The sequence below is a fragment of the Epinephelus lanceolatus genome, chromosome 11 (assembly GCF_041903045.1).
Source record: "Epinephelus lanceolatus isolate andai-2023 chromosome 11, ASM4190304v1, whole genome shotgun sequence".
In the NCBI taxonomy this organism is placed as follows: domain Eukaryota; kingdom Metazoa; phylum Chordata; class Actinopteri; order Perciformes; family Serranidae; genus Epinephelus; species Epinephelus lanceolatus.
Window position 1 is genome coordinate 24,790,900 of NC_135744.1, and position 19,029 is coordinate 24,809,928.

The following is a 19,029-nucleotide window of genomic DNA, read 5'->3' on the forward strand; positions in this document are numbered from 1 at the left end:
AGACTGAAGGCTGCTGGAAAGTGTTGGGAAACTGTTTGAGTAGGCCACAGCTTTCTGTCACCTCCCCCTGCTGCAGCCGCCTGCTTTTTCCAGGCGAGGCACAGTTCATCTCGAACGAGTCTATTGTTTTCACCTTGTAAGTCTGTGTGTGTCATCATGGCAAAAAGGTGGTCCTGGTGGCACCAGCTGAGTCAAGAACTACCACAGAAGCCATTTTGAATTGTATGTCTGTTTGGGGACAGATTTTGTCAGCATGATGGCATTGCAACCGCACAAGATGCAGTCACTAAACTTAAGAGAGGTGTAGCTGAGATCTAAAGGAAGGCCGAGATCAAAGATAGGTGTGGTCTGAGCAGGGGGGCCGGGAGTAGGCTGATAGGAAGTATGGAAGTAGCCATTGCTCCTCCACTTTACACCCCTGGCCAACATTTGTTGTAAGTTGCACATTGCTGTATCGCGACAGGAGTGATCACATTGCAAGACTGTCTCAAGTTATACTGCTGCCTTCAAATAGAACTTTGATCAGTGTGAGTGAGCAAAGTTATACAGGAAATGCAAAGGCAAAATGACAAAGGAAAAAGATAAAGCCATTGGGTATATCACCTCCTCCCTTAGACATTTAAAATTATGAAGAAAAACTCCATAGGACCAAAATTACAATATCTTAAAACTGCCCATTAAAAGCCGGGGCTATTATTTGCTGAAATCACTGAACTTTCATACAAAACTGTTGCTCAGTAAACATCGGGAAATACAATCAAATTGTTTATTTAAACCAGTATGAATATTACTTATGTAAAAATGAGGCTTCAGATGACATATCAATAATGAATCATTCATTTAATCTTGCTCCGAGAGACAGCTCATCAGGAAGAGCGAGAGTTGTGACACTCGTTTTACAGCACCCTAGGATACTGGCACCCGGCATACTGACACAACACCACTTTATCCTGTTAAAACAATACTTATAACTTGGATTGTTTTTAATGAAAACCCCATTCATTTGATCTGAGGACCCTTACGGATTAAAGGAATATGAATAACTTACAGGGTAATTGACACATAATTTGACTTCATGACCGCTTTAGACGTTGTTTTTTTCCGTCTCTCTTGTGTACCATGGTGGTAAATCTGAGTGCAGTATCCTTTGGTGCTCATGGTTTTAGTAAAATGAACTGAACAATTGAATTATGGAGAATCTAACTGAGCTAACAATATGTAGCATCTTCATACTGACAAAAGTCAAACTCGAGTGGTTTTATACATCCAAAGAACTTCTTCCAAAATGAACTGCTTGGCAACCAGACCAGGCCTCTAATTGAGACAGGCCTTTATTTGTCAAAATGTGTAGCCACATTGGGCTAGTAAAAGGGACGAGGCGTTTAATTGAAGTTTTATATAAACTCCCATGGCCTCTGTCATTTCTGAAAATGCCAGCAAACACATCACAACTTGTAAACTCCAAGCACTTAGAAAAAAATCCACTGAACACCACGGGAGGTTGTGTTCATGTGGGTTCTTGTGAACACAGTAAGCATGACACCATTTGATGGCAGCAAATGTCAATAAGCCCCCAAGTGGCTGCTGTTAGCTCAGAGGTATACAATTCAGTGAGTCGTACATGCTCAATAACTACATGTATTAATAGTTGAGGTTCTCTGTCTGTTAGCTAACTGTTTCAGCAACGACTACTGTAAATAATACACCAGTATTAAAAGTTTAATTCATTCCTCCAGACATTTAATATATGTCTTCAGTGGGTTCTGGTGTCGGCGGCGGCACAGATGTTGTCAGTGGTGTCTGACTTCAAACCTCTCTTGAATTTACACAAACGGCAGCAGCTCTCAGAGCTATTCATATCACAAACGAGAAACAAGCTAAAAATAAATTCTTATGCCACAGCTGATCACAAACTACCATCCTGCTAGAAAATCACAATTCCTGACCTGAGACACGGCTGACTGCTTCAATAGACATTACAGAACTGCTTCCACAGAGCCGCTCCCTGTCAAGCAGTCAGTCTGTGCTAAATAAGAACATTAAACCAACGATGAGTGATCAATATGAAAATGATTGTTCACACACTGCTGGTACATGTTTATACTGGTTCTGACCAAACTGAGTTCAGCTGCAACACAAACGATGCAGCTCCAATTCAGGTTTTTCTCTAACGCTTGTCGAGAAACAAATGCAGATCTCTTAGTTTATATGTCATTAAAGAAAACAGCCTACTTTGAATTGGTAATAACAGGGATTTGTTTGCTTCCAGATTTGCTACAGGCGAAATATCTGTCAGCACTTCTCTAAATCAAAAGAAGCAGCTGGTGGATTCTTGTTCAATGAGCTGCACTAACTGAAGTGGATCAATGTAAAATCACATCGAATCTCTGTTTTATCACGGTAATTATTTTTGATGGCTCTATTTTGTCTTGTTATGCTACATTCCTTCTGTTGGTTATACAGAGTGTATTAGTATACTTATGTATTATTTGAACAGCTTACCTGTAGAGAATAACACACACACACACACTCAGAAGCCAGGAGTAAGTGTGGCCACTCGTTGAAAGTTTCAGACAAAGAAAACAAGTGTTTGGACAATTATTGTTTTTAGATTTTTAGAAATCACCATTGTTCTAACATAATGTAACATCTGCACTCCCACATGTAGTTGTCATCATTAATAATGCATGTTCTGTAGCATCCCCAAAACATCAAAACTTAAATTGGCCAGAAAACAACTGTTAGATTTAGAGGTTTCCTCCTAAGAGTTTGGGTCCTGTTGCTTTAACCGGCTGTCGGGAACACACAGAGAGGGTTTTTTTTTCTCTTCCCTTTTGTTCACTCCTCTATGGAAATGCGCATCTGTTCTCCGGCCACACACGCAGCTGAAAAAGTGAATTGGGAAGCCGCAGTTAGTTTTCTGCTTTAATCCATTGTTTCAGTTTTGATCTGTTCCAGCTCCTGTTATTTATTTTTTGCTTTTTACTCAAGGTGCTCTCTTATTTTTTTCTTTTCCCAGTTCACTCATGAACAGCATTTTTTTTTTTTTTTTTTTCATGCAACTTGTGTTTGGTTTTTTCACTCTGTCTCACGTGTCCTATAAATGCAGTCGTTAAGGTCACAGACTTGGAAATTACTCCTCTGAGGTTCAATGCCGGGCTCCTCCGATGTTTGCAGTACATTTTTTCAAGTGGCAAGGTTGGCCGGCGGTTACATACGGTCCAATTGTGACAGAGTCACAGGTTTGATTCCTCTTATAGCCAGTGTGCCCATGTTGAGCCCGCCTCCTTCAGAGACGTTGCTCCTGCCTCACCCCTTTGTTGAAACTGTTGTGTGAGCCAGAAAGTGGCAACGTTAAGATTCACAATCATGCAGCTGAAAGCAGAATGGGCTGCTGTTCACCAGGTTTACAATGCAGAGTGCAACACAATCACTGAAGGCAGAAGCTGCATTGTCGTTACTTACAAACTCAAGGACGTCCTCTTGTCCAGTTGCACGAAAGACAAAGCTTCGTGATTTTTCTTTCCACCCTATTTTTTTTCTTTCCTTGACATTTTTATTAGCAATTCCTGCTCAGGGAGTGAGTTCAGCTCCTGACTCTGCAGTTTCAGGGTATGTTTCTGGAGACAGCTGAAACTGCATCTCGTGCTGACCTCTAGTGGTTGATGTGTGGACTTGTTAGAGCAGACAAAACACCTCAGCCGCAGCCATTTAACACAGGTTTTGCTGTTTGGCAGTGGTGTAGTGGTAGTCGATGAGGTGGGCGTACTGCTAGGTAGATAGCCAGGAGATGTGTTTACTCTCCTTTATATTCTAATGGCTTTTTGGCTGATAGGTGGGTTTACTGTAAATGGACAGACAAAGAGGTGGATGTACCCCGTGTACCTTCATATACCCTCCACTGCACCACTGGTACTGTTTCACAGGTTAGTTTAAAGAAATCAACTTTTGTATCTGTTTTGTTTTTTTGTATTGCATCAGTCTACTGGTTAGTCACATGGTCTTAAAATGATGTCATACCCTCAGGTGATATTCTCCACCCAGTGCAGTAGTTTATAGACCCTGCACCACATGATTACTATTGATAATAATTACACCTTGTGTTTGGCCGAATGAATGTAATTAAAATTTCTGTGAAGACTGAGGAGACCATATTCAAGCACCAGTTTTATTTTTATAGCCTGCTGTATTAACTATTAACATTTAGAACCTTCTAAATAATACATGTATTTATAGCTCAAAATCAGAATACGTTCATGGAGACACTTCGAGACATTTCACAAAAAGAACTGTCGAGTAAAATTAAGTACCTATGCTATTTCCATGCGTGCTTTACAGATATTGGTGTGATTTATCCTCTGCTGCAGAGCCCATTTCAAGGCTTTCTGTGGATAAATTGATGTTGTGAAACAGAACAATTCCTCGAGTGAGTTTTAAACACCACTCTTGACCTCTGACAATGATGATAATGATGAAAACCAAATGTTCTGCTGACTTAAAAAGAGTGCGAAATTGGATTTAACTAGCCTTTTTTTGTGTAGATTGTCGAGAAAAGAATAGTAGTTTGAGAGCGTTGTAATTCAGTGTCAAACAGCGAGGGAAGTGAGAAGAAGTGAGAAGCTACATCTCGAGTCATGTTGATCACTTTGGCTTCATATGCTGCTCAATTAGACTTTTACAGATATCAAACAAAACATAAGTTTTAGTGTTTAAAATCGCAGAAAAATGTGATTTGCTGTCTAGAGCTATCTGCAGCTTTGAAACTCAATATGTTGCTATTTATTTTCTGCGTGCAATATAAGTAGTAAAGCTATATAATGCTGTTTTTAGCCCTGTGATAGTCTGGCGAATGTTGTTTTTAAATGTGAGCTAGCTCTGAACATTATCACATTCTGTGTGTGTAGGACGCACAAACAACCCACAACTTTGTAAACACATGTAACATTTTATTGGCAAACACAGTGTATAAACTGTATAAAAATCAGTAAGAAAGAGCGTACAAAATAAAGTGTTACAGTAAATGTAACTTGGCACTTGGGAGCTCTGTTGGATCAGAGCGTCATGCAACCCAAACATTGCAGGTTTCATTTCACAGTATAATAACAACTCAAGACCCCACTCCTGCGTACCACTTTCATGTTGATACAAAAGGAATGTAATTAATGATAATAACGTGAGTACATGTGTTTAATCACACCCATTACTGCTGGATGTTGCTGCAAACAAGTCAGTTTAGATTATATATTTATATTGTAGTGCACAGTAACCCACTTCAGTACCATGAGCAGTAGTGGTTATAATGATCAATACTACATCTGTCTTTATATAGAGCAGCAGTAACTCAGTACATTCAGGAATATGGTGGTTATAATGATTAACACTGATTTGGCAATCTTTGTATTATTATCATTTAAGAAACACTTTGAATGTCACAGATACATGTTTACACAGAGGCGCCGAAGGTACCGTGGAAGCCGTACGCCATGTTAACAGGCACGTTGGCTCTTCCCAGCTCTTTAAATGTCTTTGCATCCAGAACCAGGAGGAATGTTGCTTTATCCTGGAGAGGAAAGAAAAGTGGTGGAATTATGATTAAAATCCACAGAGAGGACTGAAACATTTAGGCAGTAAATTATAGTATAAATTGGAGAGGACACCCCCCCCCCCACCCCCACCCAAATATTCATAAGTCAAATATGTCTTAAAAATGTATTACTAATAATGCATTTTATTTATAGGTGCCTTTCAGAGCACTCAAGACACCTTACAAGACAGTTAAAAAAACAAGCAGCAATGTATCCATACATCATAAAATTGAATCATCAAATTTAGTAATATACAATACAATTTAATTAAATGACTAGACAAAAATCATAATTGTAAATATGTTGTTAATATTATAATATAGATATAAAATCATCACTGCAAGACTCAATGTGTGTTGCCATTAAATCAGACTGATTAGAATTAAATTGTAATTAAAAAGCTCATAAAAAAAAAAGAGACAAATGAGTATATGATGTCATTAAAAGGTCACAGTATGCCAGAAATGTTGGTGAGAGTGTGGGTCTTTTGATGTAGACCACTCATGTTTTTTGGAAATGTGAGAAAACAACAGTATTTTAGATAAATGGTATGAAAAGAGCTGAAGCACATGCTAGGATATGAGGTACACTACAGTTGTTTGGTGCTTAATTGATGTACATTTTCTGAAGAAAATGTTGCTAGTGACAGATATTAGACCTAAATATTGCTAGTAGCGAGCAAGGAAGCGATTACCAGGAACTAGGGGAAGGAATTGGCTAACAACTGCGGAAGAAATTGTTATAATGGAGAAACTGACACATACTGAGACTACAAGAAGCACAACTAGAGAAAATGGGAGAAATGGACTCTATACAAGACTCAAAAAGACGCTGGACTGGAATAATAATCAAAAGATACACTGATCCTTAAGGCTGTAAAAATGTATTTACCCAAACAGTTTTTATTTTGTTAGCTCTTGTTAGCTATTTTATTATTATGTTATGCTGTTATAACCGACATGTCAATGCCACTGAAATTGTTTTAATAAAGATCTAAGTGAAAAGAAGTCACAGTATAGTGCACTTTCCCTGTACAGCCCTCAGTCACCCAGTCATTAAAACTTAAAGAACTCCTCATCCAAGATTTCTGTTTCAAAATGCTTTAAATGGTCAGTATAGCTGTTAAGTTTCTCAAAACTGGTGAGATTTTACTAAAGATGTTGATTGGAAATGCCCCCCATAATATTAAATAGGTGATCACGGCCCTGCAAAACATCTTTTTAAATAATTTGTGTTGACGCAAGGGGCTCCATGAGGCGATTAAAATGGACCGTTCATAAACATGTGGCTCTTTATCCAAAAAAAGATGATGCATAAATAAATGATTTTTAAAAAAGCAATTTAGGAAATTTAATTTGCCATATTTCCCAACAGGCTGTATCAAACAGCTGCTGATCACCACACAGTTTTAGTTTTAATTCTTATTATTTCTGCATTTTACGTCTGTATAGCTTTGTCTTTTATTTACTTACTACTTACTCTTATTTGTGACAGCTGCTCTAGAAAGGTGCTACATGAATTAACTTACAACTTGATGTGCATTACAGAAACGGCGTAGTTAGGAGAGGAGGTTAATGAGACACTGTAGCACTACCTGAAGCCGGACATGCTCCCAGAAAGGAGCACAACAACACCTTGAGGTGGCTCACACTCTTCTACATGCCTCTAAAAATTAAATTTAGAATTTAAGTGAATTTCAATTAAGAGTTTGTATTATGTAGAACTAACTCATCTGCTGTAGTTATCTTGCAGATGTACAAACTTTGTTTTTTATGAGATATATATATATATATATATATATATATATATATATATATATATATATATATATATATATATATATATATATATATATATATATATATATATATATATATATATATATATATGTATTAAATAAATAAATAAATAAATAAATAAATAAATAAATAAATAAATAAATAATAGTAATCCTATATCTCTCTCTCTGCACAGCTAAACCACACACTGTTATTGACACCACCAACATGTCCAGAAAATATTTTCTGCCTTTATGCTTCTGTGCTTTAGAAAGTTTTTGCTTGTTTGTTTGTGGTTCAAAATGATAAACTACCCAAATTAATTTTGTTAGTTAGTTAATTCAACTATGAATATTTCATCTCTGAATGAATATTTATGATGGATTATGTGTCCCATTAATTGCAGACTTCAAAGAGAAAGTGATCCGAGCTCAGGCTGATTTACAAGCCTGCTGCCTGGTGGTAACTAAAACTGTACTGAACAAAAATTTAAACCCAACACTTTTGTTTTTGCTCCTGTCTTTCATACATTTAAGTTAAAAATCTGGGAGTTTTTTGCATTCAATAGATTTATTCTTCTCAGATTTTGTTCGAGAAGTTGCTAAAATCTGTGTTAGTGAGCGCTCCTCCTTTCCAAGATAATCCATCCATCTGACAGGTGTGGCGTATCAAGATGCTTATTAAACAGCATCGGCACTACACAGATGTGCCTGTGGGCTGGTCACAATCAAATCACTCTACAATGTGCAGTTTGTTCACATGAGAAAATGCCACAGATGTTTCAAGTTTTAAAGTAGCGTGCCATTGGCATGCTGGAATGTCCTCCAGAGCTGTTGCCTGTGAATTCTGTCTCAGATGTCGCTTCTGTGAATTTGGCAGGACATCCAACCAGCCTCACAACTTCAGACCACATGTGGCCACACCAGCTCAGGACCTACACACCCCGTGTCTTCACCTGTAAGATCGTCTGAGACTAGCCACCCTAACAGCTGCTGTAATGGTTCTCACTGATACCAAAATGTGGTTGTGAGGCCGGTTGGATGTCCTGCCAAATTCAAAGAAATGACATTGATGTATTATGGTAGTGGATTAGACATTCCGGTTTCAGACAACAGCTCTGTTGGACATTCCTGCAGTCTGCATGCCAATGACACGCTCTCTCAAAACTACTGACATCTGTGGCATTGTGCTGTGTCAGTATCAAACTGCACATTTTAGAGTGGCCTTTTATTATAGCCATCCCAAGGCACACCTGTGGAGTAATGATGCTGTTTGATCAGCATCTTGATATGCCACACCTGTAAGGGGGATGGATTATTTCACTGATACACACTTTAACAAATCTCTGACCAAAATTTGAGTGTAATATATCTATTGAATGCATTAAAAAGGACCTAGCTCTTAATCTTAAACCTGTGAAAAATGGGAGTGTTGCATTTATATTTTTGTTCAGTGTAAAAAAAAAAAAAACTCTATTCAACTGTTAAATATAAAGTGGAATATTATAACACTGGCTTAACTCCAGAATAACCAGCACTTCTACTACTAAGCTCTCCTACAATTCCTATAAATCTGTAAGAAACAGATGTGTCTCATTAGCCGTTCAACATGCCCTCAATGACTTCCCTCAGCCATCAGGGAAATCCCCACCACCATCTTAAATGTAATTCCATTTGTCTAAAAAACTGAAGTCACATTGGTGAGCTCGATCCTCATAGGGCTGAGGGGGCTGGTCAACAATGTCGGTCATTCCAAGGCTAAATCCAAATGTCCAAATTCAGGTTGATAAATAATGCCTACATATCTGTTCCCGCAGATAACACGATATAAATCCCATGTAAAGCCTTTTTTTGTGACAAGAAACAAGAATATAGGCTATTAATACATCTTTATATAACAGGCTACACATGCTCAAAAACAGAAATGTTTGTAAATAAGGACAGGACTATAACTCAATAAACTGACCATTACTTAAATTAGAATCCTTCTTTTGTGTTTTTTGGCCATATTTTTAGCCTATTTTACAGCACAGCCTGATATGCTGCAATTACAAAATGCATTCTCAGTCCCTCTACAGCATGTACTTGAATATTATTCCTGGCCTACAAAATTCAAGTAGCATTTTAATAGGCCTAACTATCAGTAAGGACAGAGGGATGCATTATGCTGTAAAGCCCCCTGAGGCAAATTGTGATTTGTGATATTGGGCTTTATAAATGAAATTGAATAGATATTTTACACTTTCATAAGTTGTTGTTTTTTGTTTTTTTTTTGGACTGGGTGAATTGTGGATTTGGACAGTCCTAAGCACTCCCAGACTTCCCGGGATCATGCCCACAAAATCTGAGAGTCTTCAAGTGTGGTAAAATCCGAACATTTGGATTCAGCCCTAAGATGTATTTCACCAACTAAGCATTGCAGTTATGCATTTCATGCAAGAAGACACATCCATGGTTAGGTGGCAGTATTATGCGCAAAACTCTGGTTACTGAACACCGAAGAAAAAGTGAATTCAAATATAAATTAATCAATACATACATTCACTATCTGTCTTGCTTTTCAGTTGAAGTTTTTCTAATGTATCTTACACATCTACGTCTACTAGGCTTACATGTATGGGTTCTTTCGTCTTTCAGCAGATAGTTAAAGAAAATCTGATAGCTTGATATTTTACTGAAAAATCTTGTATAACTAATTGCAGTTATTATTCATGTAGATTGCTGTACTTTTAAGCTTGTGTGATCTTTTTATTCCCAAAAATAAAGATATCATAAATCCATATCAATAATACTTACAATAATGATGATACAGATCACAAACAGAAGTTTCAGCTAATCGCCAATCAGCAGAAGACGCCTTTGACTTACTGAGATGAGCCTGCAGTACTTCTAATGATTTCTGAAAAGCAGTATAGCACTAAGCTGACAACTGGCGGTGGGGTGAAAGTGTATAATCCCTTGCTCTTGCCCTCCAAGTGGCCACTGTGTGACTTAACCTGTTACATAATACCAAAGGTCAAGGGGAAGTGAATGGGGGAAGTGGAACTACTAATAAAAACGCAGCGAGAGTCGTACCTGTGAGGGTGTGAGAACCACAGAGAGGATGACACCATCGTCCTCCTCGACTGCATCAGGTGACGGCACAAACACGGGCTCTGACGGGAAGAAACCCTTCTGGTACCAGACCTGAGGACACACACACATTCAAAAACAGAAGCTTAGTGTTTCAGTATTTTACCTTTACTTCTGACTTATACTTACTCTTAGTGTAGATTATTATACTTGGATAATTTAGACTTCAGTTAAGTTGACCAAGATTCTTGCATATGTATGTTTAACTTACAATATAGTGTCAGCTATGGGCTGTTTTTCCATAAAGAGAGGGCAATAGAATGTAAATACAACCATTGTCCCAGGAAGTACACACACACACACACACACACACACACACACACACACACACACACACACACACACACACACACACACACACACACACACACACACCAACCTTGAGTGACTTGTCCTTCAGGTCCATCTTGAGCAGAGAGTCTCCCACCAGGTGTCTGAAGCCACAGCCGTAGAAATAACGGTATGGCTGTGTGTTGTATTTACCATAGTTGATCTGGGGGAACTCCAGGCCACCGTACTCGTAGAGGTCGTCTCCATGGAGATCCTCGTGTTGGCAGAACACCTGTTGACAAAGAGCGGATCAACTCTCTATTGTCACTTATAATCAGCAGTTTTTACTGCGGCCCTCCACGAGTTCACGGCACATTAGCCTCAGTGGTTCTTGTGAATAGGAATTTTGATGATGTAAATTTGTTATGAAGATAAACCGGGCCCTGTTGGAGAGGGTTTGGCAGCTTCAGATGCCTCAGTGTCTGCATCACAGAGGATTTATCACGGTCGTCTCACATCAGGAGCTTAGTGAAGACAGCCCGTCAGTGTCTCTACCACCTCCAACACCTTAGGGACTTCAGGCTGCCCCTCAAGGTTTTATAGGTTCGAACACCTGCACTGTAGAGAGCATCCTGACAGACAGCATCTGTGCTTAGTTTGGGAGGAGCAGTTTTGGGACTTCCTGACCCTGCAAACCCTGTGGTGTGGTCTGCTGAACGCACCATCCAATGCCAACTCTCAACCCCACAAGACACTCACACCACGATGAGGGCTCAACGCCAAAACAGAGAAGATGAGGACGAGTTTCTCCCCTCAGGCCAGGTTCTAGGTCAATGGCTTTCATCTATACGTCGTAATTTATCATTACAAGTTGTCCATGTGCCATACATTAGATATAATATATGCACTGGTTATATTATTTCAATTCGTATGCAACCCACTCATCAGCCAATCAATAACATGTTCATACAAAGTGTTCTCATTCCTAGGCATCCCCCCGGCCTTCAGCTAACTCCAATATAAACCCATCCACAGCAATACTTAATGTTGAGAGCAACTTATGTCATACAAAAGAGCAAGGAAGTCAGTGTAGGGTGGAAAGAGGGGAGAAAAACTGGGCTTGCACTCAGGAGATGACAGTTGGAGTTCCAAACCAAAAGTCACTGTTGTTTTAACCTAACGTTACATAACTATGTATGGCTGTTGTGCACTGACATCAATCGTGACATCTTTACATCCTGTTATGTAAGAAAGGTACTTATTTCATCCCAAAGCATGATTTTTTTTCTAAACCTAAGTATTTGCTGTCTAAACCTAACCGCAACTGTTTCACAACACTTGTTACAATGGACATGCTAAAGGGTGGCCTGTGTGTCGCTATCAGACGTGACAAAAAGTTGGTATTTAACAACCTGGGCACGAGAACTGGTTGGTTTATACTGTTTTATTGTTTACAGCTTCATGTATTTTAAATAATATTTTAATTTATTCTGTTATTAAATATTAGTCTTCTTCGCCTGTCACTTGCACCTCAGAGCACGGCTATCCTCGTTCGTTCTTTGGTTACATCCTGCACTGATTATTGCTATTCTGTCCTCTTTGGTCTTAAGTGTCTCCATAAACTCAAATTGGTCCAGAATTCAGTCGCCCGTATCATTACCAGAGCCCCCTCCAAAGATCATATCAATCCGGTTCTTCAGCAGCTTCACCGGCTTCCTGTTAAATATCGCATCAATTTCCAAATTCTGCTTCTCACCTTTAAAGCCACAGTGTGTAGGAATTTCTCCCATCTAACGTTGAAATCATATATTGAATTCAAACGGATAGCGCGCTCTAGCGCCTCACCATTTCAAACGCGTATTGCAACAACGGTAGCCGCTGTGTACCAAAAAGCTATGATAACATTGATGAAACCATGTCATCTGATACTTCATGGAGCATTCATTCAGGCTCCTACACAGACACGTGATGCAATTATTAAAAGTCAATCATTGTAGAAAACAGTTAGAGGGATATGAAGATTTGAAGTGCTTTGTTTTCTAATTTTATACATATTTAACAATCCCATTACTGTCGCATATTTAGAGGTTACCTCATGACATGTAGGTAGGGAGATTTGTCCTATTCTACAACAAATGATAATATCTTAATGCCCTTGTCATAATAAATTTTGAGAAGTCTAATGTGTTTTGTGCAGCACAACATGAGCAGAACATATTTCTGAACACTGCCTGCTGTCTTTCTGCTAAATAGGGAATGTAAATGTAGAAATTTATACTTAAGAGCTTGTCCTTTACAACTCACCTTCTCTTTGCTGAGTTTGACACACGTTGCCGTACTGGAGGACCGTTTGTTCAGGTTCTGGTTTGCTGGAGTGTCATGGTTCACGTTAAGGGGCAGAACAAAACGCCTCGGCAATGGCCTGCTCAACGTGTTGTACACCTGGGAATGACACGATGCAGGAATTTTAGTGCCTTTATGTCTCTTTTTGCAACCGTACACTTGATAAACATCTATAAACTGTGGAGAGACAGTAGATGACCAAAAAAAGTTTTCTTCCTAAAGTACTTAGCACTGACAATAACTAACAGTGTAGGCTTTCTCAGGCTGGATTTGATGACGGAGAGAGTGGTTACTCATGTTATTATATACTGACCTCATCTAATGCTTCTCCCGACTTGCGTAAGTTCTGGAGGAGGTAGTTGTTGATGGCTTCGCCGTCGTCCTGGCAGCATAGATCAACCATCAAGAATCCATCTTCCTCGAAGGCGTTGATCTGATGGAAGGTGGCCATGGCTTTGGCATGGTACTTCACTGCACTTACCTGCGGTACAGAATACACAGTTAGATTAGCAGGTGGATCCCCGATCCCTCACCGAAATTTCCATCCAATTTCCTACATTAGATGTAACTAAACCATCACAGTCACATCTCACCTCGCCTGTATGCTTGTTAATGACATGGAAGACAGTCTCCAGCTTGGGATCCCAGTAGATGCCTTCGTTCAAAGCCTTCCCCCTCAGATTGCACGTGACTATCTTCAGCAGGTCCATCTTGATTGGCTGCTCAATAAACACTATGTAGTTCTCAGACATGGCTGGAAGCAGGAGAGGGGTGTTATTGGGCTTTGTATCCAAAAGGTAGCAGCGTGAATGATTCAGACACCACTCATGAATAATATATAGACAAGTGCTGGCTTACCAAAGCTGTGGTAGTAGGAGGGATGGGATTTGTTTACAGGCACGATAGAGCAGAGTACTTTGGCTCCCTCAAGGGTTTCTGTGGCATCTTTCTTCTCAGGAGGGACTCTGATGATGTTGTACAGGGCTCCTGGAATAGCCGGGATAGTAAGTTTTTAATATAAAGGAGGATGTAAAACAGATCATACTGCTGTTGATTTATATAAACCTTGAAGGGGTAATTCATTCACTCATTTTCAACCAGCCTTGTATCATAACAATGTGGGTAATATATGGGAATTAAATACTTCAAACTTTCCTCCATTTCACCAGTGTCCAGATAGGGCTGTTACTCGAACTACAGGCTGTAGTTTGCATTTTCATTTGCCCGCCACTAGACACAGGAGTATTAGACCCACCCCTCTTTCTGTCTCTTTCTCGAATACAAAGCAAAATTCTGTGACTGTTTTGCCCAATTCCCACCTAAAATGTCTTCAGAAACATATTTAAGTGCACTGTTTAGCTGTAATATGAGAGTTAGTGAACAGGAAGTGGTTGCCATAATGGTTTCCTGTATTGTAAAAATAGAGGCAGAAAATACTGACAAACCATAAAACTAAGTAGTGCATCCTGTTACTGGGTTCCCTACTTCTTGCCTACATTGTTTTTAGAAACATAAGTTTACCATTTAACTGTGTTTGAGATTGTTTGTCACTGGCTGATCACCATATTGTTTTCGAACAAGCAACCCACATTACATCACCCTCTGATGGGAGTATTTATTGGTCTGGAGTGGTGCAGTGAATTCTGGTACTTGTAGGTTTTCTACCTCTTGAGTAAAGGCAAACACCACTGTCCCTTTTCTCTGTTTCTCTGTTCATGAGGCACCAATTTCAAACGTATTTGCTCTTTTCTTCTGCATAGACTTTTATAGAAAGACCATCTTTTCAGCAGTGACATACAGGAGTGCCCCAGTTGCTGGCCCCTCTGGCAAAAATAATTGCCAAGCCAATAATACTGTACTTAAGAGGCTGTGGCATCCAGTGGTACCAACCATGCCTGCATAGCTTTTTGGGAAGGTGGCTAAATAATGCTCCAAATTAAGCTAAATTTTGATGAGGGAACAACTGGCATAGAAATTTCAGCAGCGCTATTTGGCCACCTCTATGAATAATTTCTGGGTGCGCTGCTGGTGAAATACTTTTTTAATGTTGGTCTTGTGGATGATGGTACTAACCTTTGGCTCCATAGGAGTTGCCCATATTGTAGGTGGTACCGTCAGGGTCATAGTGTGGGTGAGCAGTGGCTCCATTAACAGCAATGAACTTGCTCCAGTCTACCTACAAAACATAAAAGACAAAGAATGCAAGATGATGACTATGGCTGATAAAACTAAGGCAGAAGACAGATAATATTGACATCTATTGCACCATGACGATCTTGAAGGTACCTGTTGCAGCGTTTCAAGGTTCTCTGGGTTCACTCTGTGCATAAAGTTTGTCTCCGTGCTGACATAGTAGTCTCCCTTGTATTTCACAAAGCTCACACTTGCATTGTCTGTGGGCTCTGTAACCAAAAAAAAACACAGGATTATTGAGGCCTTTTAAAAGAATAAAAGTGTTCCCCCTTGAACTGATATCTCACAGAACTTCTTGCTGCTTGTGGTTACACTGCAGCTGGAATGTGAAACACGTGGAAAATGTCCCTTTTTGGTCCCCCGCAGTTGCACGTCATTATGTAACCTTGGTGTACACAGAGAGGCTCCACCCCTGACCTCAGTACATATTTAGGCAAAGCAGTGCTGCTACACACATCTGAACTGCTCTAGATTTTCCACTGGCTCTTGAGCTCCTTTCTAAGTAACAAAGCTGGTCTTTGTTTCATTTATACAGCAAAATTATTGTGCAATGAATCCACAAATCAAATACAGTTGATTGTCATGTCTACTTTGTCATACATTATCCATTCACACTTCGCTCCTTTGTGTTCTGCCTACTCACTTATCATCTCAAAGCGAGACAGGAAGCGCAGGAAGAAGTTTTTACAGGGGTCGGGCATTGCCAGGGTCCCAAATTCTGACATCATGATGCGGTTCTTCTCACTGTTCATCAAGTAGGCGTCACTTTTCAGGAACCGGCTCATGTATGTCACCTGACCTTGGTTGATGTGGAAACGGTGTAGCATGGCCATCCCGTCAAACCAGTGGTTGTAGCTGTGATGGAAAACAAACAAAGGCTTGATCACATCTATTTGGAAACTCTGTGTTGTGTGGAATTGTGCCGAGGTGTTTCCAACTCACTGTGTGTTTCCAAACTCAAACTTCCCCGGGCCGTTGCGGAGGAAGTTGCCATTGATCCAGGTGGGAATAGTGCCTTCTACTTTAGCAGAGATTGGCTCCGGGGTCTCTTCGACAGAGCGCACCAGAGGTTCGATTGACTCCAGTCCCGTCAAGGCTGAGGTGGTGGTGGTGGTGATGGCCATATACAGAAGGACATTATGGAGATGGCATCTTTTGACTGCCAAATTATCAGGCAACAACCTACTATGTCAACTGAAAAATGCACTCATTGGAACACTTTCAGAACAGCAACCAAGATTTTGTCTGTGCAGATAATACATGATGCGTTGACTGCACTCTGCAAACAAGTTTATCTTGTTTCAACCACTCTGCTGAACAAACAAACTGAGAATTGGATAACTATTTGAATTTTAACTTCACACATTTTGTGCCCGTCTGGTAACTTAACTGTCCTGCTGATGTGTTTTTTTTTTGTTTGTTTTTTTTAAATGTCTCAAAGGTCAGTGTCAGTGAAATGTCTGGACACTACAGATATATAACATGCTGCGTTTACATAGCAGAGACACTCTGTTCTAGCTGACATGGGAACATGAAAACTGCTCCTACTTTGGCTGACACATGCAGCAGGAATCATGCAGCATGTTGCAGCGCGAGAAATAATAACAAGGTCACAGTGCCTTTGTTGTTTGGCTTCGCTGCAATGTTTGTCTGACAAACTTCCTGAACAACTTCTGACACAGAACTCTGAATGATCATTCCCCGTGGCAGATACCAGTGTCACCTCTCTGATTTATGATTGTTGATATGTGGACTAAAATAAAAGAACATTTGCACTCCTGAAACAGATGGGGAGTGGCAGTCTGAATCCTCTGAGGGCAAACCGACTGAGGGCAGAGTCAGTCAGAAGTTAAATTGGACTTGAATTCAATCAAAGGGTCACTCTGTTCGTTCTATTTTCAAGATAAAAGATGTATTAAAAATATTCAGAAAAGCACAATCTGTTCTTAAAAGCACTATAGTATGAAACAAAGAAACCACTGATAAAATAGGCTGCTGGTGAAGTATTTAAATTATTTAAAAACCCATTGACATAGCATGAAGTGCCCCGCCCCCTCCACCTAAAATAGTGCCTAGTTGTCCCTTCCCTTTACCATGTAAGACATGTCTTGTCCAGCAGTTAAACTTTTTAAAAACATTTGCAAATTAATATTCTGTGTTTTCAATGGGGAAGAAACAGGAGATCTACTTTTTACAAGATTTTGCTTTTTGTGGGAAAAAAAAAATACAAGGAAGTGGATTTCTTTATATCTTAAAACATGTTTGGAGAGGAATATCTCAACACAGCGCCAATATGTGGCATCTCTGTCATTAAACACCATCATTAAGGGGAGATGTGGGAAGAAATCACTTTTGATAAGTGTTGATTAATAATGCGACTTAAAATATTAAATTTACACATGCTGCGTGTCATTTTTCAACAATCTGAGTCAGTTATGTAATCAACCATGTGTAGAAACACTCCTCTGGGACAGGTATGTGATATAGGCGCAGTCTGCATATATTGAATGTACACATCGGCTGTATGCATTGTGATTACGGTCTGTTTTTAATACAAAATTGACTTGTAAGCAATGTTAACGCAGCAGTGGGGTCTGTATTTCTAAAGTCCTGCAGCCTATGACAATGAAACATGATAGGACGGAGTTACTGTGCGAAGAACACTCTGTCCTGCCAGTGCGTGCTCCGCAGCCTGAGCTGCACATCATCGAGCTGCCAACTAGCCTACAGCAACAGTCAGATCAGAAAACTCCACAATAAAATGTTTCAATAAATGTTAACATGCAAAATAAGGTCTGGTCGCGGTGTAAAGTGCGTCTCAAGTGTTGGTTTTAACATACACCAGCGCTGCCTGCAATAACTGCGCTCTGAAACCATCAGCAGGTGAATAACCCGCTCTCTTTTCTCTGCACAATAAACACGCACAAAATACATTAGGATTTAACCTACCTGACGCGTCGAGCTTCATGGGAGACATGTTAGCGCTTAATGCGGATGGATACGACTGCTGCTCTCTGCATCTGTGTCCTGCTGGACCATAAAGTGCGCACCACGAGAAAAGCGTGTGGCAGTGCTCTTACGTAACCCGGGGATGTAGTCCAGACACCGATGCATACGGGTACTAAGCAAAACATCCGGGCTGCGCCTATAGGAGCCACTATAGCAAAACGTGCGGATGTATGTGGAGTTGTGTAACTGTGGTCTGTCTCAATATGCATGTGTGTAATCAGATTAGCAGATGTGTTATATTTAAATTGTTACAACCGTGTGTGTGGATGCATGTGTGTGTGTGTGTGAGCGTGCCAAAACAAAAGCAACAGAAAAGGCACGGCCGCGCCGCGGTGCCCTCATGTACGGCGTGGATCGAGTGAGAGAGAGAGAGAGAGAGAGCCAGCTGGTATCAGAATATAACCGCTTCACCGGGCCCAGGTGCAGCGCATCAGCTGATGTCGGTCCCTCCTGAAAGACAAAGCAGACCAACCAGCAACCAGCAAGCCCACACACCTCCAGAGTAAAGGGAGGGGCCGTCACACATATTATATATAAAAAGTGTATTGAGAGTGTAAATGTAGACAGTTCAAGTTCAAAAATACATAAAAACATACAAGACAGGGGTGTATAAGTAATAGTAGTGATAGTGTAGTACTATATTAATGACAAAAGTCTTGAGCATGTCATGTTCCACTGTTAAGTATTTTATTTTCTCCCTCATGTTTCATGTCTTGTCTT

General features: G+C 40.0%; 1 protein-coding gene across 2 annotated transcripts; it reads right to left on the reverse strand.

Annotated features, from left to right (window-relative positions):
• Positions 1-4,925: 4,925 nt before the first annotated feature.
• bco2a (beta-carotene oxygenase 2a) lies at positions 4,926-18,406 on the reverse strand. 2 transcript variants are annotated; one of them, XM_078172398.1, is made up of 12 exons: positions 18,250-18,406; positions 16,243-16,396; positions 15,944-16,155; positions 15,394-15,509; positions 15,181-15,283; positions 13,966-14,094; positions 13,701-13,861; positions 13,421-13,588; positions 13,069-13,206; positions 10,874-11,056; positions 10,438-10,548; positions 4,926-5,560 (listed from the first exon to the last, which is right to left on the reverse strand). In XM_078172398.1, the coding sequence occupies exons 1-12, from the start codon at positions 18,275-18,277 to the stop codon at positions 5,444-5,446; spliced, it is 1,620 nt and encodes a 539-aa protein (XP_078028524.1). In that variant the 5' UTR covers positions 18,278-18,406; the 3' UTR covers positions 4,926-5,443. The 2 variants fall into 2 exon arrangements, with proteins under 2 accessions (XP_078028524.1, XP_033501365.1); XM_033645474.2 differs by having other exon boundaries at positions 16,243-16,459; positions 18,250-18,405.
• Between the last annotated feature and the right edge of the window lie 623 nt (positions 18,407-19,029).